We start from the raw sequence: 26839 nt of genomic DNA, 5'->3' as shown, positions 1-26839 counted from the left end.
ACTGGAGTGGGTAGCTTATCTCTTCTCCAGTGCATCTTCCCAACCCAGGAATTGAATCAGGGTCTCCTGCATTGCAGGTGGATTCTTTATGAACTGAGCTATCAGGGAAGCCCTGTACCCATTAGGCAATAATTTTTCATTCCCTCCTCCCTTCAAGCCCTATAACCTCTAATTTACTTTCTGTATCTGTGAACTTACCTATTCTAGATATTTAATATAAATAGTAGAGTCATAGAATATTTGTCTTTTTATGTCTGGCTTATATCTCCTAGCATAATGTTTTCAAATTTCATCCATGTTTTATCATATCTCAGATTTTCGTTCCTTTTTGAGGCTGAATAGTGTTACTTTATTTTTATATACCACATTTGTTATCCACTATCTGTCAGTGGATACTTTGATTGCTTCCACCTTTGGCATCTGTGACTAATGCGGCTATGAGCAGTGGTGTACAGGATCTGCTTAAGTCCTTGCCTTCAGTTATTCTCAGTCTATACCCTGGGATGGAATTGCCGAATCATATGGTAATTCTATGTATAACTTTTGGAGAAACTGCCACACTATTTTTCACAGTGATTGCACCATTCTACATTGCCATCAGCCGTGCAAGAGGGTTCCAGTTTCTCTGCATCCTTACCAAAACCTATTGTTTTCAAGTTTCTATTGTTTTTATTTTGATAATAGCTCTCTTAATGGGTGTGAGTTGGTATCTCGGTGTGCTTTTAATATGCATTTTCCTAATGATTGGTAATGTTGAGCATCTTTCATGTGCTTATTGGCCATTTATTTGTATACCTTATTTGGAGAACTATCTAGAGTTCTTTGTCCGATTTTTAAATGGGTTGTTTGTTTTGTGGTTGAGTTGTAGGAGCTGTTTAAATATTCTGGATGTTAATCCCTTTGCAGGTATATGATCTGCAAATGTTGTCTCTCATTCTGTGTGTTGTTTTTTCACTCTCTTGAGAGTGTCTTTTGAAACAGAAAGTTTTTAATTTTGGTGAAGATTAACTTACCTGTTTTTTCTTCTGTTGCCTGTGACTTTGCTGCTTTCACATCCAAAAATCATTGCCAAATACAATATAATGAAAACGTCCTAAATGTTTTATATTTTTAGCTCTTAACATTTAGATCTTTGATCCATTTTGAGTTAATTTTTTGTGTGTGGTATAAGGTAAGGGTCCAACTTCATTCTTTCACATGTGGACATCTAGTTTTAACACCATTGAAGACTGCTGTTTCCTCGCTAAATGGACTTAACATTCTTGTCAATCATTTGACCATATTTGCAGGGAGAGCACTTTTTTAAAAAGTGAAGCATATGACAGTGTAAACTTGTCTGTGCTTCAGCACCTCTCCTTAAAGAAGGATGAGGTTCTTTGCAACAGTGCTGAATGAAATTAATATGAAACATCAGCTGAGTTGAACTTAATTGTGGATAGGTATAAACTGGGTGAATCTGAAGTTCTTAGTGTGACAACAGGGTCTCTTAAAGAGACCTGAAAAAAAAAGTTTTATTTTTATAAACCAGGGATGTAGTTTGATAAGTAAAGTGCATTCATTTCTCCCCTGATAAATTTTTTTTTCTCAAAAGAACTTTTGAAGGTGGTTTTCTGTTCCTTGTTTCTTCTGAAACAGTAGAAAAGGGGGATAAACTGAGTGAATAGAGAAACTAGGGTAGCAGATAAAAGGAGAGAGGGAAACCTTTCTCCAAAAAGAGATGATCCCTTTCCATAAAAGAAAAAAACAAGGATGCTAGTTGATAAATTTATCAGTAAAAGTAAGTTGGAAAACACCCTCATAAAAACAAGCAAAATAAAAATCTAATTAGAATATATTATGAGGACTCAACCCCAAAAAAGAATTGTGAAGATGAGAAGTGATAATTTAGTACTCAAGTACAATCAGTGATTTGTGTCAAAGAATAAGCTGTACTTGACAGGGCCTGTGGTTGAATCGGTTTACATAGCTGGAAGGTTTGTTATGTACAAAGCAATAACATTTACTTTTATGTAAACCCCCAGAAGAGATTTGAAGTGACTTGCAAAATTAAACACATATAAAATGGGTCAAAAGACTAATTTTTATAAAAGAATGTCCATAAGAAGATACGCTTCCAAATACATATTATCCTTCATAAAGTCACCTGATTAGAGAAAAATTACTGTAATATGGCTATTTCTTAGAATTTTAGGATTCTTTTGGAATTGTTTCCATAGCCAGTTTATAAACCCACAAGAAAATGTACTTCATTGCTTCAAGTAGTCACACCTGTTTTGCTTTTTAATATTTATTTTTTAGAATTTTTGGCTGTGCTGGGTCTTATTACTGTGCCTGGGCTTTCTCTAGCTGCTGTGAGTGGGAGCTGTTCTCTAGTTATGGTCCGTGGACTTCTCATTGCGTGGGCTCCAGGCATGGAGGCTTCGGTAGTTGTGGTGCATGGGCTCAGTAGTTGTGGCGCTCAAGTTAGCTGCTGAGGCTTGTGGGATCTGCCCAGACTAGGAATCAAACCGGTGTCCCCTGCATTGCAAGGTGGATTCTTAACCACAAGACCACCAGAGAAGCTCTCCGCACCAACCTGTTTTTTTTTAACCCAGCTTGAATTTCCCTTTTAATCACTGGTTGCTCTCAATAACTGCCTCCCCACCACCTTAAATTAAATTCATCATTTGTTGATGAAAACATATCACCAGGGAGATATATATCTAGAACAATGTGCTGTCAGCTCTGAAAGTAATTTTGAAACAATTTCAGATATGTTTTGAGTAATGCATTATTGGAGTAAGTATATATTGCTGTGGAGTGGTTATTTTGAATGAGAAAAGTCTCATTTTGATGAGTAAGTTTTACTACATTTGCTTTTAAAAGGCATTATTTGGGGAAAGAATAGGGGAAAGGCATAATACAGTTTGATTGTTTTCATTTCAGGATTGTTTTGGAGATTTTTTGGTTTTTCTTTTCTTTGGGGGTAGTTGTGTTTTAGGGAGAACTACTTTGGAATAGATTCATTGATCCTTAAGTAGAAATACTTTATTAGTTTGTTTCTTTAATTGATTTAAGCTATTCTTTTCTTAAACTGAGCTATTGTTGATGGCATCCCTAGCTTAAAATTTTTCTCACACGTTTACACTGTTTTATTTTGTTCCACCCAACATACCAGCCTACATGTTAACTCTGATTTCCTTAGAGTATTAATGCATGGTAATACTAAGCCAGTCCTATCATACTAAAAGATTAGTGCTTTTGGTAGAATGATTTTCTCATCAAGACTATAAAATTGATAACCATAGTATAGTTAAAATATTCCTGAGCAATCCTTAATTTGGAAGGGTTTTATTATAACTTACTGCTAATAAAAAGACTATTCTTCATTGGCCTCTAAATGGAAAGGAGATTTAAACTGTAATTAAAGGATCACCTGACCTAGGTAATGGAATAATTCTGTAGGTGCATACGTATGATACTTGTGTGTGTGTTAGTCGCTTAGTCGTGTCTGACTCTCTGTGAATTTATGGACTGTAGCCCCCCAGGCTCTTCTGTCCATGGAATTCTCCAGGCAAAAATACTGGAGTGGGCTTCCATGCCCTTCTACAGGGGATCTTCCTGACCCAAGGATGAACCCTGGTCTTCCTCTTTGTGGGCAGATTCTTTACCATTTGAGTTACCCAGGAAGCCCTTGATACTTGTGTACATTTGTGCTATTTAAATGTTCTGTTAAAGATCAGTTTAAAAAGTTTTTCATCTAATAAAAGTTAACTCAATTGGGGTAGAATAAATTAGGGAGGATAGATGAAACAAGAATACAAAATAGTGATAATTGTTAAAGCTTGGGTGACGGGTTTAAAGTAGTTCATTTAATTTTCTCTCTACTTTTATGTATGATTAAAAAATATCCTTAGTAAAGTTAAATTTAAAAATCAGGTGGAAGAAACTGGCAAAATACAGACAAAGTGACTTTATATTTAAAACAGCCTGTAAATTTAAAGGTCTTTTTTAGTCTTTTTATTTCTATTTGAGAATATAATCTTTATTTGAGCTCCTCTTACTGCTTTTTTCTTAAACTTAAGAATTTCTTACACTACCTCCCTCAGGAAATGAAATACTATTTCTCCAGCTAAGCATACTTTTGAGGTGGTCTCTGTATATTAGGAAAGAATTAAAAAAGAAATACTATTTAATACTCCAGTGCATTTTCTTCTTGTGGATTACAGTTCTTTTTATTAATTGAGATATATACTCTGAAAACTATGATTTTTAGATATAGATTTATATTACATGTATATTAACCTGTGTTAAGCTTATACATTACTTCTGTTATTGTTTAAAGTCGTATTCAACTCTTTTTCGACCCCGTGGACTGTAACCCACCAGGCCCTTCTGTCCATGGGATTTCCCAGGCAAGAATATTGGAGTGGGTTGCCATTTCCTTCTCTTCCCTACCCAGGCATCAAACCTGCGTCTCCTGCATTGGTAGGTGGATTCTTTACTACTGAGCCACCAGGGAAGCCCACATTACTTTTAGGCAGCCCTTTTGTAGATAGATAGATATCAATAAAAATATATCTGTGACTACACGTCATTTCTAAGCTTTGATTGATTTCCTGTCATTTCTATATCCCAGTAGAGTTTTCACTAATTTTAGATTCATCTCTGAATTGCAGTAATATGTGGTTTGTTCCTAGATCATTCAGTTGAGCTCAATTCAGTTTGCGCAGTTATGTCCAACTCTTTGCAACCCTATGGACCAATTCCCTGGATCATTAAGGAATTGAAAAGATTGCTTAATAAAACCCAATTTCATCTCTATATTACATAGTGTAGAAATAATTCATTTTCAGTGTCCATGATCTTTGTTTTCCATTGCCAAGCATAAAGACATTCAAATGTAAGTCAGATTTTTCTGTGTGAATAAACATCATATATTTCTAGCTGCATCAGTAAAATTACTAAAATGAATTTTTAAAAAAGTCATCACATGCCATTTTCAACATGGAGAAGTTTGTTTTTAAAGTATTCCTAACATAATAGCTCTCTTTGATTCATTATCTCTTTTCTGCTTACACATTCTCTGAATGTTTACTTTATTATAGGGATAATGACCACTGAGAATAGGACAAATGATAATAGAGTTAAGCTGTGTAGGGAAGATTTAGGTTAAACCTTATAGATAAAACCTGCTGGGTCAGGGAACTCTGAAAGTTGGTTACCTAGGCAGACCATGAGATGACTGTTTCTTTCAATCACTGGGAACATTTGTTTGATTTCACAGTCATGTGAAGGAATCAGATTCAGATAATTCCAGTTGTTAACGACATAATTGTTCAGCATTGTGGTGGGGGACCAAATCAAGTGACTACAGTAAAGGTTCCTTTATTTCCTAAGTTTTTTTAATCCACCCCTCAATTTTTCCTGTGGCTTAGACGGTAAAGAACCCACCTGCAGTGCAGGAGACCTGGGTTCAATCCCTGGGTTGGAAAGATCCCCTGGAGAAGGGAATGGCTACCCACTCCAGTTTTCTAGCCTCGAGAATTCCATGGACTGTATAGTCCATGGGATCGCAAAGAGTCAGACACCACTGAGCGACTTTCACTCAGTTTTTCCTGAGATGAATAGAACATTATCTAGGATATTCTGTGGTTGTTGAAGAATGAATTTATTTCCACCTGGATTTCCAGTTCATTAAGTACCTAAGTTCTATTTCTTTAAGACTCTTTGAAGAGGGGAATTCTCTGGTGGTCCAGTGATTAGGATTCTGAGCTTTCACTGCCAAGAGCCAATTCACAAGTTCAGTCCCTCGTCAGGAAAGTAAGATCCCACAAGCTGTGTGGTGCAGCCAAAAAAAAAAAAAGACGACGACTCTTTGAAGAGGACACTTGAAACATTTCAGTTAGATGAAAGAACTTACATGAAAGTATCTGATCTAAGCGTACACTGGAGGTTGCACACCAGTGGCACATGGGCACAACTGAAACCACAGACCATAGTTTGGCTCAAATAAAGTTTATTGGTTTTCTAAATTGAGTCCATAGCTAAAAATTGGCAGATTCCAAGTGAAAATCTAGGCTGGTTGTTACCACATAAATGGCAGCATTTAACTTTCATTCCCACAGGGAAGTCAGCTATAGCTGACAGCTCCTTCACCCTTTATGCCAAGACCTACACCAGCACTTAGACCATTTTGCACATTAATTGACTTGCCTGACCCTGACAGAGGTGTTTGAAACATGTTATGTGAGTCTCAGAAAGTTTGGTAAATTTTGTAGTACCTTGAGATACTCTAAAGGAGATCAGTCCTGGGTGTCCTTTGGAAGGAATGATGCTAAAGCTGAAACTCCAGTACTTGGGCCACCTCATGCGAAGAGTTGACTCATTGGAAAAGACTCGGATGCTGGGAGGAATTGGGGGCAGGAGGAGAAGGGGACAACAGAGGATGAGATGGCTGGATGGCATCACTGACTCGATGGACGTGAGTTTGAGTGAACTCCAGGAGTTGGTGATGGACAGGGAGGCCTGGCGTGCTGCGATTCATGGGTCCGCAAAGAGCGACTGAGCGACTGAACTGAACTGAGGTACTGGTTATAAAAATGAATTATCCATATAAGCCTGAGTAAATCACACATATTTTTTTAAAGAAGACTTCCTGGACTGGGCTGATTGGCTCTGTTTCTGTCCTTCTGTACCTCCTTAGTCACATTGTGTTGTAGATCTTCTAAAATTCATTATAAAAATCCAATTGTGGTACACTGTGATCTCCTTCAGGCCTAAGATTATGAATTCTTTTGTTTTCTGTTCACAGCATCTAATAGCTGTATACAGTAAGCATACAGATGTCTGTTACATTCTTCTAACTTCAGGTACAGGCATTTGAGTGTGATGATCTATTCTTACTTGAGGGAAAAATTATATACTAGCTATTTCTCTCTTTTAAAAAAATTAACAAGCATCTTCTTTGGTTAAAGAGGGTGTTTAAAGTTATTATTTCAAAAAATGCCAGTTTTCCTGTTTTAAAATGAAAAATATAGTCTAAGTACACATTCATACTAAGCATATAGGTTCTCAGAGGGGAAAATTTGAGTTAGGTAATTTTTTTCATTTTATTTTAAAATAAATAGTCTTTTAATTTCTTAATAACTTTTTAAACAAATAAATCTTTTAATTACCATTTAATTTTGCATTGGCAATGAATTGAGATTGACAGTCTTTCAGACTCTACTTGTTCACTTACTTACATATTTAGCCATGTCGGAGTTGGTTTTATTTTGTATTACTGAAAATGTTGAATGGTACCTAGCTTTTGGATTTTAGGTACTTTAAAATTGAGGTAGTTTTTATAATTTTTCATTTTTTTTAAGATCATTTGTGATCTCATAGGTTAGAGAGAAAATTTTTGACTGTCTATGATAGCGTGTTGGGGTTTTCAGATAGTTGTGAAAAATAGAAAAGGCTCTGGTATTTGTTTATATGAGAATGGATAGATTTAATTTAAAGTTTCCTTAATGAAAATGTAAATTATTACCTTTCCTAGTTAGCTCAGAGAACCAAGTTCATGTAGCCTAAATAAAGAATGTTGATGTTGATCACATTTATAGCATAAAAGCAAATAACTGTTCTTGAGTAGTTGTGTTGGATTTTTGCTTTTCATAGTATGATTGGTAGTATTTGTTTCTCCTAGTTGTAATAGTTTTAGAAATTTTCAACATTGTATTTGGTCATTTTGCTCTTCCAATTAGTACCGTCTCCCTTTTACAAAAAATACAGAAGTTGGAGGAATCTAACCATATGTTTTCAAAAACCTAGATGTCTCTAGGGAAGATGACACCCTATAACTTAAACATAATTCATATCCTAAATTTATCAATATCTTGAAAGGATTTACATATCTTCAAGTCAGTTATTTTACTAGACTAGGTAGTTTCTTTAACTTTTAAAAAATAGAATAATATGACTCCATTTACCAATGGCAAATATCCATTCACAGAATCCAAAAAAATTTCCCTTCTGTTCCATATTTGGACATCAAGTTAGATTTTTAATAGGGGAAGTTGGTTCTTACCTGTATCAAGATTACAAATTTAGGTGCTGGAAGGGTAGAAAAGTGGGATGTTAGGTACAAGTAGACTTTGTTTAAATGAGCACTTAAAAGTGAGATGAGACTGCTCTGGTTTATTCTTGTATTGTTTATTAGTCTGTTTCACCTACTGTAGTTCAATTTTAAACTGTTTACCAGTTGCATTCAGTTTTGGCATATAAACCTGAAATGTAGCAGAAAAATAAACTAAGACAACAGAAATTTATTTTTCTATTTGTCTTTTGACTTTAACATTTCAGGATCAGGCTTGTATTCTAGGCTTAGGGTATAAGAAAAGTTAAATAATGTATAATACTTAAGCTTATCTTCAATTCTCTTGTTATAGCTAATTAGATGAATTTTAGTGATGGTCAGAGGCTTCTAAATAGGAGGTAGTAACTCCTATTAATACCAATTTCCAAATGGTATCTCTCTGTTCCAGCCCATCACAACAGTTTTAAAACCAGTTTTTGTTTTTGTTTTGTTTTGTTGCTTTGTTTTGTTTTTTAACAGGAGAGCCAGTGTAACTCCTTCAAGACTGGAGTGACACACTCTGCGTCTGCGTCTGCCTCATGTGAGTTCTCATTTTGGCAGCAGCATTCTGCTAGGCTGGAACCTCTGTAGAGGTTTGCCCTTCCTTTTTTCTAAAATCTCTAAACTGTCACACAGTGTGTCTTGGTGGCAAAGGTAAAGAGTGCATGAGAGTTCCCGACTTCCCTGCAGAAAGTTTTCGGCTCATCCAAAGGGACTGTCTCCTCTAATATAGATTGTATCTTAAAATATGAACAAAATCTACTCAAAAGAGAGCCCGCAGCTTTCATCCCCACAACAGGCAGTTGATACTTTTGGAAGAACTGTTTTTCTCTCTCGCAGATTATGGAGTAAAGAATATCTTCAAATGCTCTCAGTAGCTTCAGCTCTCAAAGCTTTGGTTGTTCTCTTTATAGTCTGGTTACGTAACCTGAGAACACTGTGTGCTGCCCTGGTGCCTGAAGCAGGCCTCTTTTTTGGACTCTGGCCCTTAAAATAACCTCTTCCTTTGTCTCTGGATATTGGGTAAATTAGGATAGGCCTGAGGACCTTCTTGAAGAAGAAATAAGCAATGCATGTATAAGGCTGTGTTTACGCCTGAAGCTATTGGCTGTGTTTTGGAAAGTCAAGTTATAAGAACTGAGTTTGAAGCTGTGCATCATTTACTTGCCAGTTTTGCCAGAGGAATTGAAATTAGAGCCTTTGCAGCTGTGGAGAGGCATATAGAGCTCTAAGGCTGAGGTGATACACATGGTTACCCACAGATGTCAAGGCTGGCTTTGAAGTGCCTGGTTGACTGAAAAAGGAATTTTGCTTTTCATTTATTTATTCATTTGAGGCATGATGGTACTATGTAGGCTTCAAGAGTAGTAATTTTTGCCACCAGGTCAGAACAGATTGTAATTATCCTCTGGGGACACTTAGAACCAAACATTTGGATTTCATGCTCTGTGCAGCTGCAGTTCTGCTTCTCCAGCCCTGGTTGTAGTGTATAGTTCTCTAGCAGATGATTTAATGACCCGGGAGTTCGTATTACTGAAATGATTATCCAGGAAGCTTATGAGAAAATGTCAATAGCTTGTAGGTCTTACTGATTAACATAGAGCTTAGTGAAATAGATAGTGTTGTCAGAGTGGAACTTGGACTCTCTTTGCTAAATCCATTCCCATCTGTGAGTAGAACAGTTTTTTTTTTGGACTAGTTGAAAGAAACTGGAGGGAGAGTAGTGTGTTTCAACACCCAAGCCTAAACTTCCATGGCCTGCGCAGTCTAGAAATTCATTTTTAACAGTGGCACTATATGCCACCATGAAAAGCTTTGGATGAGACTCAGGAAAACCTAAATTCTGGCTTCAGCTCATGTTTGTACTTGTCATGCAACTTTAAAAGCAATTGGGGAAAACACAGTGTATTTTTTGGAAGCATCCTAAACTCATTGAGAGAAAGGAAATTTGAAGTATTTACTTTAGTAGGTGGAATTTCTAGACAATCATTTGGAAGTTCTGCCTGGAATAAACACAAACGTGACAGGAGTATAGTGTTTAGTTTCTGCTATTCTGTTCATTATGGTGGCAAAATGGGAAATTGTGTTCTCTAGCCTCCCACATTTTTTTTCAGTAGAAATTCTCAATAAATTGATTTGGGTTTCAGTCCAAATTGCCTCATAGAAATAGATTTTAATGAATATTACTTATTCATCACTTCTCTAACTAAGGAAAATTGTTCATTTAGAGGTAATCAGTGGGGATGATTAACTTTTGTTTCTGTCTCTCATTCTTAAGGTATATCCAGCAAATTATCTTTATGAAAATTTAATAATTGAAAGCATTTTATATGGGCCAAATCCTATGAGAATAAGTGTCAGTGGATTATCCAAATGACTTTGCTATTCAGGAATTTTGTTCCATTAAATAAAATGTTGTTTGAAGTAAGTGGGGCTTTGATAGGATTGAGAAGTAATCTTTGTTTTGTGAAAATTTTGTTAAAATGAAATTTACTTTCAGTTGAGGCGGAAGCACGAGGGGTGAGATTTTATTTTATATTCTCAAAATAATTCCAATTGACATCAATGGATACCATGCTTTCCTAGTTTTTATGATAATACACCAGCTCTGGTTCTGCTTGCATGTATATATACATAGCACTTCCTTTACAACAGTGTGCATCTTCGATGCCTGAGGATTTAAAAAGTTTTTTGTGGGAGGGATGGGTGAGGATGGCGCTGGAATTGAGAGGAGGAGAAAAATATAGCCAGTTTTGAAAATGTTAGCCAGAGTTAGCATTAGCATGAAATCATCATTCCACAGAAGAAATGACGGCTTCTTTTGGCATTTTTCTGGTGAGCTGAGGCTTAAGCATCTCCTAAAGGACCTTAAAATTTGTAGGCTTTTTAATATGACAAATGTTTATTGAAAGCTCACCTTGTTTTTAAAAATTTCAATTTAAAAAGGATAGATAAATATATTAACATATTGCAAGTTTTAGAGGTATAGAAGAAGGTACACGAAAGTCTTCTTTCCTCTCCTCTTAGCTGCTCAGCTCCCTTCTGGAGGCAACCAGTATTACCATTTTATGTATTTCCAGAAATATTCTAAAGGATTGTTTTCGGAAAGGGAAAGTTGAATCATACTCATTAAAATATTAGCTCTAACTTGGATAGGCAGTCTAATTACAGTGAAGAGTCCATTTGAGCCATAGGCTATATGTTAATTGTAGATAGAAGAACTATAGTAATAGCTTCATTGTTATAAGACATAAGAATAGGATGTTTGGGGAGCTTTTTGGGCCTAATTTGGCAGTTAGCAAGATCACAGGTGTTTTTTATTTTTAAATTTTTAAAATGGCTTACCTGCTCCTAGAAAACTGATGGAAGAATGTCTACCTACATCTTTTATTTTGGAAGAAAGCTGTTTAAAGGAGCAACATTTTCTTTATACTGAACTGTGATGATTCTGAAAAGGTTTTTCATTATAGAAAACTTCAGACATACATTATATTTGAGAGAAACTCCCATATTCCTATTTTACTTCACCTATAAAAAACTCATTGTTCTCTAGCAGATAAGGAGTGTATATATATAACATTAATATATATTTTTATATATACGTGCACATATTCATTCTTCCATAATCAGGTGTCATAAAATGAGTTATAATTCTTCAATGTCTTGATTCCCAATTCATATTCAGACATCCCTGTCTTAGACATATCTTTTTTGGTTGTCTTAGCACTAATAATTTGTAAAATGCAATTTTGATGGCTATGACATTGTTAGGACTGATAAAGAAAACACGTAAGTCCTAACAAATAGAATTATGCTGGTTGGAGTTTAAGGCAACTCCTAAAACAGATAGTAATTCTAAAAATAGACTAGTCTTTTTTAAAAAATATAGTTTCAAAGGATTCCTATACCAGTCATGTACATCAGTGAGGACTTCAACTTATATAGACCTCTCTATCTAGTTTTATATTAATTACATTCCCATGGTTAATACCACAGCTGTGCATATTACGTTCCCCGCCCCCCACCTTTAGATTGTGGGCATAAGAGAATAAAAAGGAAAAAATGATTGGATTAGGTTTCCTAAGAATGAAAAAACCTGAAATGCCGATAATTCATCTTGTTGCTGCTTCTCCTATCATAACATGACCTGTTTCCACAGACTAACAGTTCTGCGATTACTTGGGGCAGTACAAAACATGGAGTTTGAAGGAAAAGAAGAAAAATGGCAAATTAGTAGGAGAGAGGAATTGGGAAAGTAGAAATTCGCTCGTTTGCCTTCCATTTTAATTGGCTGTGTTTTAATGAGAACCTCCTCTTTGTGCAGTGTACAAGTCCCCGGAGTATGAGTCCCTTGGCTTTGAGCTTACTGTGGAGAGATTAGTTTCTATTGGCTATCCTCAGGAACTTCTCAGCTTTGCATATGACTCTACATTCCCTACCAGGTAATTTTTCAAGATTATTTTTGGATTAAAACCCATCATTTTGTCCCCCAAATTAATAATTCCAAATGTGTCCCTAACCAATGCCATCCCCCGGACAAACAAAAAGATGCAACAAAACATCAAAAGGTCTTTGGGGCTTTTTGGTTGGTTTTCTGAAATTACCATGAACCTTTTATGTACACCATATCTTTTGTGTTCCTGATTGGAACTTTGAACTTAGTTCATTGCTGTTAAAGAAGGTCCATTTATGAGAAGGGCCTCCCTGGTGGCTCAGTGGTAAAGAATCCGCCTGCCAATGCGGGAGACTCAGGTACCATCCCTGGGTTGGGAACATCCCCTGTAGAAGGAAATGGCAATCCACTCAAGTATTCTTGCCTGGAAAATCTCATGAGCCCAGGAGCCTGGTGGGCTGCAGTCCATGGGGTTGTGAAAGAGTTGGACTCAATGTAGTAACTAAACAACAACAACAAATTTATGAGAAGAGGGATTATTAAAACTGATGGTCAGTAATTGCAGATGCTCCTCCCTTACGCTGTTGGAGTTTTGCTAATATATTTTGTTTTGCTAATAGCATGTTTTACTAATATATTTAACTTGGTAATCAGGAGCCTTATTGGCAGTTTGCATTCTGGATTTGATAAGAAAGATTTGAGGTTAAACTGAGGCTTATTTTGAGATGCCGTCATATATGTCCCATGTGTGCTTAGGTGCTTAGTCGTGTCTGACTCTTTGCAACCCCATGGACTGTAGCCCGCCAGGCTCACAGCATTTCTCACAAAAGTCCTGGGGCGAGATACGACGGACTGGACAGGTGGGCTTGGGAAGGATTCTTCACTTCTCACCGGGCAGCGGAACGCACTTCCGTCCGAGGGGAACCGCAGGCCACCTCAGGCCGTGCGAGAAATGTCTAATAGAGGGAAATAGAAGCCAGCTCAGTTGTCCAAGGGAATAAAAAGAAGCTCTGTTTTAGAGCAGAACCAGCTGTATTCAGAGAAATTATTGTTTACACCTTGTTTGATTAAGCTCTCTCACACAAAACAGTTGTGATTATTCATCTGGACAGAGTTAAGTATTTGTTAGTTGCTCTGGGATTCGTTATTAAGATTTTATTCACTTACTTTACCCTCTAGGGTTGTATTTTTGGGTACATACTTGAGCCACCATAAAACTTGAATAAGATAAAGGTTGGTTTGTGGTGATTGAGTAAATACTACATTAGATCATTGCCTTTATTACTTTGTATGATTGGTGATATCTTCATTTTCACATAGGGGACTAGTATTTGATACACTGTATGGAAATCTTTTGAAAGTTGATGCCTATGGAAACCTCTTGGTCTGTGCACATGGATTTAACTTCATAAGGGGGTGAGTACAAAGAACCTTTAACCTCTTTCTAGTGTTTTTTTTTTTTCTCTAGTGTTTTTATAGTCAAACAATATGAAGATGACATTATCTTCCCCAGTATAATATACTTTCTTATTTCCTCATTATTAAAGAGCAATTCCTTTACATAAGAATACTTATTTTTTTGACAGCTAGGACCCAAACTGATGTATAAATATAGTTACATTTTGTTTAAATTAAGTGCCTTCTAAAATTATATAGCATCCAACAAAGCTAATCTTGAAACTTGCCCAAAAAATTGTAGTGGCTTTGACTTATTTGAAATTCTAAGATTTTTATTTTCTCCTTTTTAATACAGTTCTCAGGTAGCTGCTCAAAAGAGGTATGTACATAAAGTGCTTTAAAAAATTTAAAACTACAGCAATGTAAATGAGTAAGATTTTTAATAGCTAATACATTAATTTTTAAATTCTAATATATACCTTCAGGTATTTGATCATGTGGTTAAATTTTTTAAACATGGGGTTAAAATGAATACAGAGTGGTACTATTTGAAACAAATAAGGATAAGTTTTATTTTCATAATTAGCATATTTCCACTATTCTTACTAATTTGGACTCTCCACCCTAGTAATAAACAGCAGATAAAATTTAGTGTCTAGTGTCGTTTGTGAAACATCTCAAATTTTTTCTTTGAAAATCACAATACCCCAGTTTGACAATTTCTGTAATTGTGGCTTTACAGTTATACATTTTCTCTACTATTATACCACTTAATTTACCATTGACACTATTAGGGTCAGAACAACTCTTAAAACCAATATGGGTTAAGTATCAGTCTATTATTTATTTTCAATAGCAAAGTAGTAAAAACCACACAGTCTACACTGAAATTTGTTAAATAAACAATGTCTTTTTGGTAAATACTTTTTTGTGATACGAGACACTAACTGAAACTGTGCCAGAGTCTCCTTTAAATCTGAGGTAACCATCATGCCCTGTTTGGAATTGAATCATCCGTTAAGTCTTCAGCTGGCATTATACAGGCTCAGTGATTTCCAGGTATACACTATGAGAACAGTATGAAATAAACACCCTACTTTGACACATCTGATTAGACCAGTAGTTATATCTACCTTTCTTTCACCATTTCTCTCTGAGGGATTTGTTCAAGTTCATGAATATCAAAAGGCAGGATTTAGAAGGTGAAGTGACTGCAGATAGTACTAGAAACCCAGACTCTTTTATGTATGGATATTGTCACTATAATGCAGAATCCCAATGATGATGAACCAAGGTTCTATTTATGAATTCCTGAAGAGGGATTTTTGTGTTATTGGGTGGGAGATAGAGAAGAAAAGAAAGAGAAGCAGTTCCATATGTTAGAATTACAATTAGATTTACTAACTCAAGATCTACAGACCTTTCTTCCCCCCAGAGAAGCCAATAAAATTTTCTTTGGAAATGTATTTAATATTGTTTCAGAAATAAATCATTTATGAGTTACATGCAGAATCATTCAAACAGTACTTAGCACTGTACAGTCTTTAGAAAGCCCATGGAGAAGGCCAGAATGAAGATGGAGGGAAGCGGAGATAATTATTGAAATACAGTGGTAAACAAAGTTGGAAGAAAAATTATGGCTCCACCAAACATCACCTTACATGCCTTGCCTGTGAGTTGGAACCTCTTTTCAGGCAATAGTAAAATAAAGGCTTTTTAAGTTTTAGGTTAGGATAATGTTGAGGTCAAATCTTTATTCTGTGGGTCACAGATAGTTAGCAATACTGAACTCTGTTTTCTTCCTAACTCTAAGTCTAGCATCCCTTCTTTTATAATATATTACCTCTCCGTGAGTCAGTTTTCATTTTAAAGGTATACTAGCATAACTTGACACTTAAACAAAATGTAATTGCTAACTGTATTTATAAGTCAGTTTGGGTTCTAATTGCCTAATGATTAAGTTTCCTATGTAAAGGAATTACTCTTAAATGATGAAGGGAATAGGGAAAGATATTTAAGAGGACAATGTCATCTTACCTAACCTAACTGAGGAAAGTATATCATTACTATTCCTTTCTGCTTTAATTTTCATTACAGAAAATCTTGGAAGGCTAGAAGATACGATATTCCACAAAGTTATTCTTCATTGGGAACTCTTACTTCAGAATGCTGACTAGGACAGGGAACCAATGTGATTTTATATTCCTAAGTAGAGTGTATGACATTTGTAGTTAACAAACATTACCCAAGTTATCCTGAGTATGAATTTAAATTTGATGTCCTTTATTTAAATTGGTTAATCTTCATATATTCATTGTGAGGACTGTGCATTTTTATATTTTCGTTTTTCTCCTTTTTGTTTTCTCTGTAATAATTAGTACTATCCCCTTCCTCTTCTTGCAGTGTTTTATTTCACTCTTCAAGGTTCTCATGCATCTTTAACAATTTCTGTTTGTTTCACTGGCTTTTTCTTTTAAACTCTGAATGTTTGCTGTGGCCCTCGACACAGTCTTCTCTTTTTTCTCTACACTCAGGTGGCCTCTTCTGCTCTAATAGTCTACCTGACTGCACCTGTTAACCTGTGTGTAGATGATCACAGCAACCTCTCAAATTTGAATCTCTGTTTTAAGTTCTTGACCTTTGTTTCTAATTGCCTATAAAAATGTTTACTTCCAGATTAACATATCCAAAATAAAACTCCTCTTGTATTTTATCTAGTTTTTATGTTTCAGTTAATGTTACCACCACCCTCTCAGATACCTTAGTGTAAGAATTATCATCTTTGGCCCTGTGTCCCTCGTCTACCACATCTGTTCAGTTGCCTGTTCTTTGTACCTTGGCAGTCCCTTTTGAGTAATTCTTCTCTTTAGTTTCCTTTGCGCCCACTCTAGGATGTGCCCATGCCCCTCATGCTTTCAGCTGGCCTCCTGCAGGAACCCCTAACTGGTTTCCCAGGCCTCTGTGTCTGTGTCAGTTAGTTCTTCAGTTCAGCCGCTCAGTCATGTGCGACTCTTTGCAACCCCATGGACTGGGGTTAGTTCTTGCTGTATAATAAATGACTTCAAAACTTAGTGGCTTAAACTAGTAGCCATTTGATTTAGGTCAAAATTGCGAATGGCCTCATGCACATGTCTGACAGTGAGCAGCCTGTCGGCAGGGGCACCTCATTTCTGCATGGGGCCTTTGATTCTCCAGCAGGAGTACACTGGCTCTAATGCACAAGTGTTTTCCAAGTCTTCTTGGATCCCGTTTTCTGCTACTCAAGCCTGTATTCAAGGATAGAGAGAGAGACTGTGCCTCTTAATTGGAGAAACTGCAAAGTCACACTACTAAGGGATAGGAAAGACTTGTAGCCGTTTTTTGCAACACATCACATTTCTTTTTCCATTTTATCCTAATACTCCTACTAATTTAATACTTTTATAATTTAGCTCAGGTGAAAAGTGTATAAAAACAATAGCATGATTGCCTCAATTCATCTTTCTAGCTTTATTTTTCTGTTCCCCTTTCTCCACTTGAATCTGACTAGTTTCTGGATTGGGCTGTTTAGGTTTTAAGGATCAGCTCATATGCCATGACTTTCATGGATTCTTCCTAGGTTTTCCTCTCTGCATTCCGTTTTCTCTACCCATTAAGTTGAAATGGTCTGTCTTCCCTTCCTCTTTTTTCTCATAGCTCTTTGCACCTTTCTTGCGGCAGTTCTGTTTTGGACCTGTACAATTGTCTGTGTGTGCGACTCCCTCCCTTAGCCAGACTGAGAATGTTTTAGGGGCTGAAACAGTGAGTGAGCCTCTTCATTTTCAGAGTTTTCCATGTGTTTTATTTGGAACCCCACCTTGCATATAGCCACCAAAATATTTGAATTAATTTTTGAATGAGTTATATTATTTTTGAATGTCAGTTAATTTTTTTTTTCTTTCAGACCAGAAACTAGAGAGCAGTATCCAAATAAATTTATTCAACGAGATGACACTGAAAGATTTTACATTCTGAACACACTATTCAACCTACCAGGTAGATTCATTCTATGCTTACATATACTGATGTCTCCCCTTCTTTCCATGATCATTTGTCTTTGCTCAAGGGAGATAAACAGATTTTAATTATCTCACTTATAGCTTATGAATATCTATTCTTCATTTTTCAGAGACCTACCTGTTGGCCTGCCTAGTAGATTTTTTTACTAATTGTCCCAGATACACCAGGTATGTGTGTACTATAATTTTCTTTTTCCAATTGATTTTTTAAAATTAATGTACAGGGTTTTAGAGAACTGGCCATTGTAGGTCTTTTCTGCTTTTCTGAAGTGAATTTAGTGCTAGTGAGAGATGCTACATTGCCAGCCTGAGAGATGGGACAGCACCAGCAGCTCCATGCAGGCTCTCACCTCCCACACGGCCCTCTCCTTGCCAGTGTGCTGCAGCCATGTTTGGAAGGGACCACTTCTGATTGGCTTCTCCTGGGAATGAAGACGGCCAGCAGAGGTGCTAATTGTGACAACTGAGTGGGAGGTTTGTGTGATGATTATCTGTCCAAGCAGAATTGCACTAAAACCCCCCAACTCATTTCACAGCAGCTACCCAGGAGCCATTCAGGGGTAGTAATTTCGTTTCATTCCCAGGCCCAGCAATATTTGATTGAGGAAGATACTATTTATCCTCCCTGAAGTAAAAATGTGCTTAAGTCTTGAAAAAGATTTCCTTTCCTTTCTAGGGGGAATTGTAAGTTTGGCCATATGTGCCAGAGTTTGCTAACTTCTTATCCTCTTTAGGCCTTACCCACTTCAAGGCACTACATTTGGTTGAGCACTAAGTCACTAAGATATATAAAAAATAGACAATACCTTAGTACCTAGAAACAGTGTCAAAAAAGTCAGGGTGGAGAGAACCTAAATTACCAATTTTGTTTCTTTGATGGGAACCTGTTTCTTACAAGTGATGAATAAAACAACCTGTTATTTTTGGAACACTAGCCTTTTAGCCTCCATCATACTCTTCTACCATTTTGTATCTGTTCACAGTTACTATATTCCATTGAACACTGTAGTCATCTCTGATGGTCAGAATGGATTTTCATTAGGGAGTGATTATTTTCTGAATTAGCCACACAGCCTTTATTATGTGACAAAGGAACCTTTGGGTCCCCTGGGCAGTGTTTGGTATTCCCTTTATTTACCCTCCTTTGGATTCCCTGTCATGTTCTTTTCATCTTTCTGTAGCTGTGAAACAGGATTTAAAGATGGGGACCTCTTCATGTCTTACCGGAGTATGTTCCAGGATGTAAGAGACGCAGTTGACTGGGTTCATTACAAGGTACCTAGGAGCTGCTTCTTTACCTGCTTACTGCCTGGCATGTGTCTTTTATGCTCTGACATTAACTTTCCAAGTGCAAACAGAGCAGAGTTTTTCACCTGTTAAAAAAGGGGGATTTGCCTCTAGTAATAGCTCTCTAGAGTACTTTTGTCCTTGTCTTTGGCTGGCTGGCTTACAGAGGTAATGCTGGTCTTTCCTCAGTGGTGGTGCTTGGCTTCTAGATCTTATTTCAGTTTGCATTTTCCAGACTTACTAGAAGAGATTTTAATGTTAGGGTTATACTTGACATATCCTTTCAGGATGATTATGGTCCATTTGTTTTTTCCAAATACCTCCCGCTTGGCTGATAACATTAACTGATTAATAATATGTTTACATTTATTATAAATTGTGCTGAATTAAATATGAAATTCCTTTTGATTTATATTTTAAATACACTTTGGAGGCAGAGTTGCAGCAAATCACATCTGCCATTTTAATTTTAGAAATATTTAAGAAGTGCATTTAAGCTAATAGTAGACACAGTTTTTATAATAAACTTAAAAACTGATTTTGTTCTTTTCTTGCTTGCTTTTTTTTTTCTTTCTTTCTCTAGGGTTCCCTTAAGGAAAAGACAGTTGAAAATCTTGAGAAGTATGTAGTCAAAGATGTAAGTAGTAAAGGGAAAAGTAGATCTGCATGATAGTTTCCTTTACCTATTAGGGAAATTAACAAGCTTATTTATAATGAAATGGACAAAAGAAGATATTTCTTTGTCTTGGCAGTTTAACACATGCCAAGTATAATCACCAAGTATTCTCAGGTGGAGCATGGGGTTTGTTTTTCCTATTTTTTTATTAGGAAAAGAGGACCAGTATTTCATTTATCCTTTTAGCTCGAATTATAGTAATAGCAGCTAGAGTGGTTAATGTGTACACATCACTGTGCTAAGTGTTTACATTCATTATCCCATTTAACCTTCCATAAAACCCTGAGTTAGTTTTTCTTACCTCCTGTTTCGAGATGAAGAAACTGGGGACTCAGGATTAAGTAATTTGCCCAAGTTCATACAGTTAGTAAGTAGAAAGCCAAAAGTCACACCTTAGTGTACTCTGAATCATAACCATGGCACTAGATCATCTAAAAAAAATATACATGTGTGACTGTTATTTAAATTGTCTTTAACCTATCAACTGGGAATAATGAGGAAAGCTTTAAAATACTTCAAAAGACATTAGTGGTAAACATAATAAAAATTTTAAATGTCTATAGTTAATAGCATTGTGTCAATTTCTTAGTTTTGATCATTGTACTGGGGTTAAGATTAAGGGAAGCTGGATGACGAATACATGGGAACCCTCTGTACTATTTTTACAACTTTTCTGTTAAGTCTGAAATTATTTCAAAATAAATAATACACAAACACACACACACAGCACTGAGATGAGATAACTTCTTCCTTTCTTATGGAGTAATAGTAGTAGATACAATTATTTCCTCAAAGTTCTTTGGTAAAGATGTCTTATTTTCAGACTTTGTACCTCCTATTTCCCATCCACTCCCACATCCATGATTGTTTCAAGAAAGAACACTGAGGGGTTCAGGAGAGGTACAAGAGGATTTGAGTGAAGGAACCTATTTACTGTGAGAGAAGGAAAGGCTGTTTTCTTTCTGGTCACATCAGGAGTCAGAATTTCTTCATGGAGCTGCAGATGAGTCTGGGTACTTGCAAGTTGCATTCTATACACATCATGCCATTTCTGCAAGGTGTTTCATAAAATGAAAGTGTACATACTGAGACCATAGCTGATGCTCTCCATAGAGTACTTAGCTGATTTTTTTAAATTGGCTTCTCCTAATCTATAACACACTTAATTCACTTACTTTAAGAGATTACAAGGTAATTTAAACTCTTTCCTGAGACAGACATAAAGAGGAAGTTAGAGTTATGTTTTTAATAGGCATATAATTATATATTTTATATATGTCTATTATATACACCATATATATTCTACATATATAATAATTCAACATGTGGTCTTCTAAATGCAAAATTCTGAAACCAACCAACTGTCCCTTAAAGAGCATCACCTGTTCCTGTTTCCGTAGACAAAAAAAAAAAAAAAAGTCCAGTATCTGACCACTCCACAGTGTAGGTGAATATATATATATATTTTCACTCTCACAGGAACCATATATATATATATTTGGTGATACATTTCAGTATAAACTGTGTGTTGAATTTTGAATCTTTTCCTGGCCTAGTGATATGCCCTCTCCTGAGATGCTGGGCAGCAGCAGGGAGCCATAGCTCCTAATCAGCTAAGAGGTCACAAGGGTAAACAACTGGAACATCCATTCTGCTTTTCACTCTAAGTACAGTGTTCTAGAAGTTACAGTAGACTTTGTGTTAGATGATTTTGCCCAACTGTAGGGTAATGTATGTTCTCAGCACATTTTAGGTAGACGAGGCTCGCTGCCATGTTCAGTGTATTATCGGGACATAACCCCATCACATGCGGAAGATCTGTGTTTGTGTTTTACTGTTTCGCTCATCATCATAATTACATTTCAGGGAAAACTGCCTTTGCTTCTGAGCCGGATGAAGGAAGTAGGAAAAGTATTTCTTGCCACCAACAGTGACTATAAATATACAGATGTAAGTGCTTAATATATTTGTTTCTTTATACAAAGGAATTATTTTGGACTAAAGAACTGTGAATATAATGAAGAAGGTAGTTTCTTAAGTGAGAGTAGTTTTTTGCCATTTCATTTTGAAAACAGAATGAAAAAAGCAAAAATAAATGGCACACATCATAGTGGTTCTCAAATTTTTATGAACGTTTCTTTTGACAATTTTCCCTGATTACAATTTGCTACTTAAAGGTTTTCATTTTGAGGTTATTTAAAACATTTGTGCTGATTAAAATGTCTTCTGTGTCTTCATGTGTCATTCTACAACTTGAAAAGTTACACCCTTTATTACATGTGTACATACGTTCCCTCCCTGCCGTTGGGAGCCAGACAGCAATAAATGGTAAAAAGATGTTTTGACTCTTAGCCATCAGAATTTACTACCTCTTAAAATTTTTGCCATGATTAAAGCATATAGAAAAGCTGATTTAATTCCTTAACCTCATGTTACTTTTGCTAAGCTGGTTACAAGTTCATAGTCCTAGCAAGCTTAGTGCTCGCTAACCCTCTTTATGTAAAATGCTGATTTAGAAATCTGGTGATTTGGAGTAAGTTGGCTTGATTGTCCTGGGAACAGTAGCAAGAGGGCCACAGTGTGTTATTTCCATGTGAGTCATCAGTTTTCTGTACACCCTTATCTCAGATACCCCTTACCTCCAAATACATGTTCCGGTCCACTTGGAGAACTTGATAGGAATATGTGGATGAATCTGTATAAAAATATCTCCTAGAAGAACCCTGTGTTCTACTGAGAATGTCAGAAGGCTTGCATTTGTTTGCTGCGATGAAGCATTAATTTCTAGCTTCAACTGCCATGATTTCATAAACTTTAGAGGAAACAAGAATGTAACAAAGCTTGTATTGAAAAAGACACGTCTTATTAAAAGCTTGTGTGTGCTTTACTTAGGTGTCCTATATCTCTTGCAGAAGTAGTAAATGGATCTTATGTTGGATTTTCTTTTTTCCAGAAAATTATGACTTACCTGTTTGATTTCCCACATGGCCCCAAGGTACTCTCTGTAATATAACAGACTGTTGGTTTAGTAATAATGAATGCATTTAATATTCTGGAATACTGAGCATAAGGAATTGGTTAGGAGCCATCCAGAAAACTTCATTAATATTAGAAGTAATGCAGGAGCTAGTATAATTTAAGGTTGCTAGCAATTTGAAAACTTGGTAGACAGAAATAAGAGATTCGTGTGGTATTTAGTAGAATGGGATCAGAATTTTATGCCCAGGAATTATACAGAATTGCTAAATTTGTGTGGCAAAAAGGAATTTTCAGGTTGAAGGAGATAATCTTATTAAAAGAAAGAGAAAATGTATATATTCTTAGCAACTTCTATATTCTGCTGTTAGTAATTGCTGAGATGTGTGTCAAAAGAACAGCTAACTTTGATACTTAGCAGAGAAGTCTTCTCTTCATTCCTTCTGTATGGCCATACTTAGATTTAATGAATACTAATCACAATTTAGGGGCCTTCCCTGGTGGCTCAAATGGTAAAGAATCTGCCTGCGATGCAAGAGACCCAGGTTTAGTCACTAGGTTTCTAGTCACTAGGCTTCTCTGAATAAATGTTCGTTAATGACTTTTGAGATCACCCAGAAGCACAGTATTTAGTGCTCTTTGTCTTGACCTTAAAAGATTAAAAGCCATGGTTCCAGTTCAGGATAAAGTAATGTTAATGGGCATACCTTCCACATTCGTGCTGATTAGCCTGCAGTATGAGCCAAAGACCAGTGTGTACCTGGAACCACCATTCTGAAAGCATAACCCATAAAATTTGCTAATAATAGTTCTCTGTTAGCTGTATACTTCAGTTCTGATGCTAAACTGCCTTTTTCTTAGTCCACCTCTTACATATTTGTCTTTTTGCATCTCTCCTTAGCCTCTTTGAGCCTCTTAAGCCCATTTTTATAGTATGAGCACACTCTGTCATACATTAAATTGCTTGAAATAAATTAATAAGTAGGTGAAACAATTTAAAATCAGATTATTAGAGTCATTGTTTATATTTTCACTTTGCCTGCTCTCAAGAGGATGTGGCTTATAAGCCACAGTATGCTTTTAATAGTGGCGTTTTCTGGTTTACTTAGTGTTTATATGTTGCTTTCATCCGACTTGAGATGCAACAGTAGCGCTTTTAGATTAGGAGTGACGTTTCGGCTTTTGCTGTTTCTTCCTTATCAGCCTGGGAGCTCTCATCGGCCGTGGCAGTCCTACTTTGACCTGATCTTGGTGGACGCACGGAAACCACTGTTCTTCGGAGAAGGCACAGTACTGCGTCAGGTGGATACTGTAAGTTGAGAGGATGGCCTGTCCACGAGCGGTTATCCTTCATGTTCTTCCTTCCCCCACTCCTATTCTTCCCCCAGGAAACAGGTATTTTTAACTTACTAGCTTTATCTCCTCTTTTGAAGTTAGAGTTTTGGTCTCAATTAATACAGCTGAATAATTCAAATGAATGTAATTCAAAAGTGACATTCATTTGGCAGCCTAGCCAAGGAGCATTTTTGGTGGAGATCGTGATAGCTTTACAAAATCCAGTTTCTTTTCTCACAGAAAACTGGCAAGCTGAAAATTGGTACCTACACGGGCCCCTTACAGCATGGCATCGTCTACTCTGGGGGTGAGTCACGCACTTTCCTTTATGTAAGTCTGTGCTTGAATCTCACCGTGAAAGCTTTGGTGTCCTCCTGACACCATGCTACTGATGTTCTTTAGTATTCTAAAGATAGCGTCTCCTGAAGGTAAACACTTCAGTCATCTACTAAAGAGTTGGGAGGATGGGTTTGAGAAGTCAGCATGTCCTAATTTGATTTTCACTAAAAGGACCAGTTTTTCCTGTCCTCCTCCTCTGCACATTAGAGGCATTTTCTCAGTGTTGGAATCATGTGGGTGGTTCCCAAGGCCTCAAGGGGGTTTTAGGAGTCCCTGCAAACATAGATGCATATTTTACTGGAATGAGAAGCAGTTGAACAAAGCCACCCTACTGGCAGACCTGTGAGGAGAAATAGTAGTGGTACTTTGGAGGGTTATGGTCCCTCAAGCTGAGACGTGGTTTTATTGCTCTTGGATTTGGGGATTGAGAGCTCTGGTCAGCACAGTGGAGCTAAAGGCCTTGTCATAGAGGCAGTAAAAAGAATGATGAAAAAAACAATGGTGAGTCTTTGTCTTAAGAAAGGTGAGCCCTTTTTCCAGTCTATTCCTCACATACTTAAAAGAATAAAATTAATCTATATACTATTTAATGGTTACAGTACTTGGAATGCTGGTTTTTATTTTCTCATTGCATTGTTTCAGGTTCATCTGATACAGTTTGTGACCTGTTGGGAGCCAAGGGCAAAGATATTTTGTATATTGGAGATCACATTTTTGGGGACATTTTAAAATCAAAGAAACGGCAAGGGTGGCGAACTTTCTTGGTGATTCCTGAACTCGCACAGGAACTGCATGTCTGGACCGATAAGAGTTGTAAGGAACCAGTATTCTTACTTTATAAGTCTCTTCTATTGCTAGTTTATATCTTGACGGCTAGCTGTGAATCAGTCCTCTTTGATGAACCATTACTTTGTATGCAGGGAGTCAGAGGAGGTCAGAGGCGGGTCCTAATATTTAAGCACCTCTTTCTCATATAGCCACATACTCCACACAGGTCCAGAATTTGGAGAGATTATCTTGTTTCCCCTTTTTCTTGAATTCTTTTAAAATACAGAATGTTACTGCTCTGAAAACTCAGCCTGCCTCAGGTAGTAACCCTGGCTCTACCACTTAATATCTTCATGCCCTTAGGCAGATGCTGAGACACCCTGTGCCTTAGTATCCTCAGATGTGAAAATGCAGATAATACCTACTATCATAAAGTTGCTGAGATTTAACTGAGACTGTGTTTATAAAGGAGATAGAAGTAACAACCTTTCTCAACTGAGGCTCCTTGTTTGAACCTCAAAACAAAGATGATTTGATATGACTCTCAGTTCTCCCACAGATAGTAGATCAAGAATATTTGTTATATAAGTGGATGCATCACTGCTTAATTCTCTTTGGGGACCCCAGGCTGAGAAAGGCTGGAATGCTTACAACATATTTGGCTGTTGCTACTGCTTGTAGTTCTTGGTGGGACTTTGTGGCTAGCCATGGCAACCCACTCCAGTATTCTTGCCTGGAAAATCCCATGAACAGAGGAGCCTGGCAGGCTCCATGGGGTCACAAAGATTCGGACACAACTGAGCGACTAACACTTTCCCTTTCTTTTCAGCTTTCTACCTATGGAACCTCAGAAATTTAGTTGATCTGGTTCTGTTTTCTGAACTTGTGACTCATTTTCTTACCCAAAAGTGAAACTGTTAACACTTGCTTTGCTGACATACCCAAAATGGGGTATGAATTGGCACTTCCTAAGCTCAGAATCAGCATCCAGTTGGGAAAGTTGTATAGTTAGTGGTTTTGAGGAGGAGGAGGAAGGGCAGTTAAAGAGGAAATTCTGGTGTCATCTGCTGCCAGATTCCAAGCAGTGTTAATAATGGGTTTTCCTGAAGGTGAGGCAAGTCATTTTATACATTCACCTACAGCTTTACTCTTCAGCCATATCTGAAACCTTTTAATTTAGTTTTTAGTAATAGTTAAAAACTACATGGTTTTTGATTTACTTAAAACATTTTCCTTTTTCTTCCAAACTTTAGCACTTTTCGAAGAGCTTCAGAGCTTGGATATTTTCTTGGCTGAACTCTACAAGTAAGTTTCCTCGTATCAAAAATTTCTTCCCTAAAAACCATCTACCTCTTCAGGAGTCACCTAGATATATGAGACATCCTTTCTAGAGATTTTCACTGGATTTTTCTTGTCTCCAGGCACCTTGACAGCAGCAGCAATGAGCGCCCAGATATCAGCTCCATCCAAAGACGTATTAAGGTATCCACCAAATGGGATTTGGGAGAAAATTTGGACAATAAACTTGAAGT

The 26839-nt window shown here is 36.7% G+C and overlaps 1 protein-coding gene across 9 annotated transcripts in view; it reads left to right on the top strand.

Annotated features, from left to right (window-relative positions):
* NT5C2 (5'-nucleotidase, cytosolic II) overlaps positions 1-26839 on the top strand; it is a 97495-nt gene that overhangs the window by 68395 nt on the left and 2261 nt on the right. For 4 of the 9 annotated variants that reach the window (XM_005225432.5, XM_059881725.1, XM_059881726.1 and 1 more), the window contains 14 exons: positions 12423-12540; positions 13812-13907; positions 14245-14268; positions 17812-17903; positions 18037-18094; positions 19108-19201; positions 19797-19850; positions 21756-21839; positions 22843-22884; positions 24069-24176; positions 24441-24507; positions 25182-25352; positions 26561-26612; positions 26729-26789. In XM_005225432.5, coding sequence (XP_005225489.1) covers positions 12423-12540; positions 13812-13907; positions 14245-14268; positions 17812-17903; positions 18037-18094; positions 19108-19201; positions 19797-19850; positions 21756-21839; positions 22843-22884; positions 24069-24176; positions 24441-24507; positions 25182-25352; positions 26561-26612; positions 26729-26789 — 1121 coding nt within the window. 9 annotated transcript variants of the gene reach the window in all.

This window comes from Bos taurus, chromosome 26, assembly GCF_002263795.3.
Source record: "Bos taurus isolate L1 Dominette 01449 registration number 42190680 breed Hereford chromosome 26, ARS-UCD2.0, whole genome shotgun sequence".
NCBI lineage: Eukaryota > Metazoa > Chordata > Mammalia > Artiodactyla > Bovidae > Bos > Bos taurus.
The sequence above is the reverse complement of the archived record's forward strand: the minus strand, read 5'-3'. Positions and strand labels throughout refer to the sequence as shown.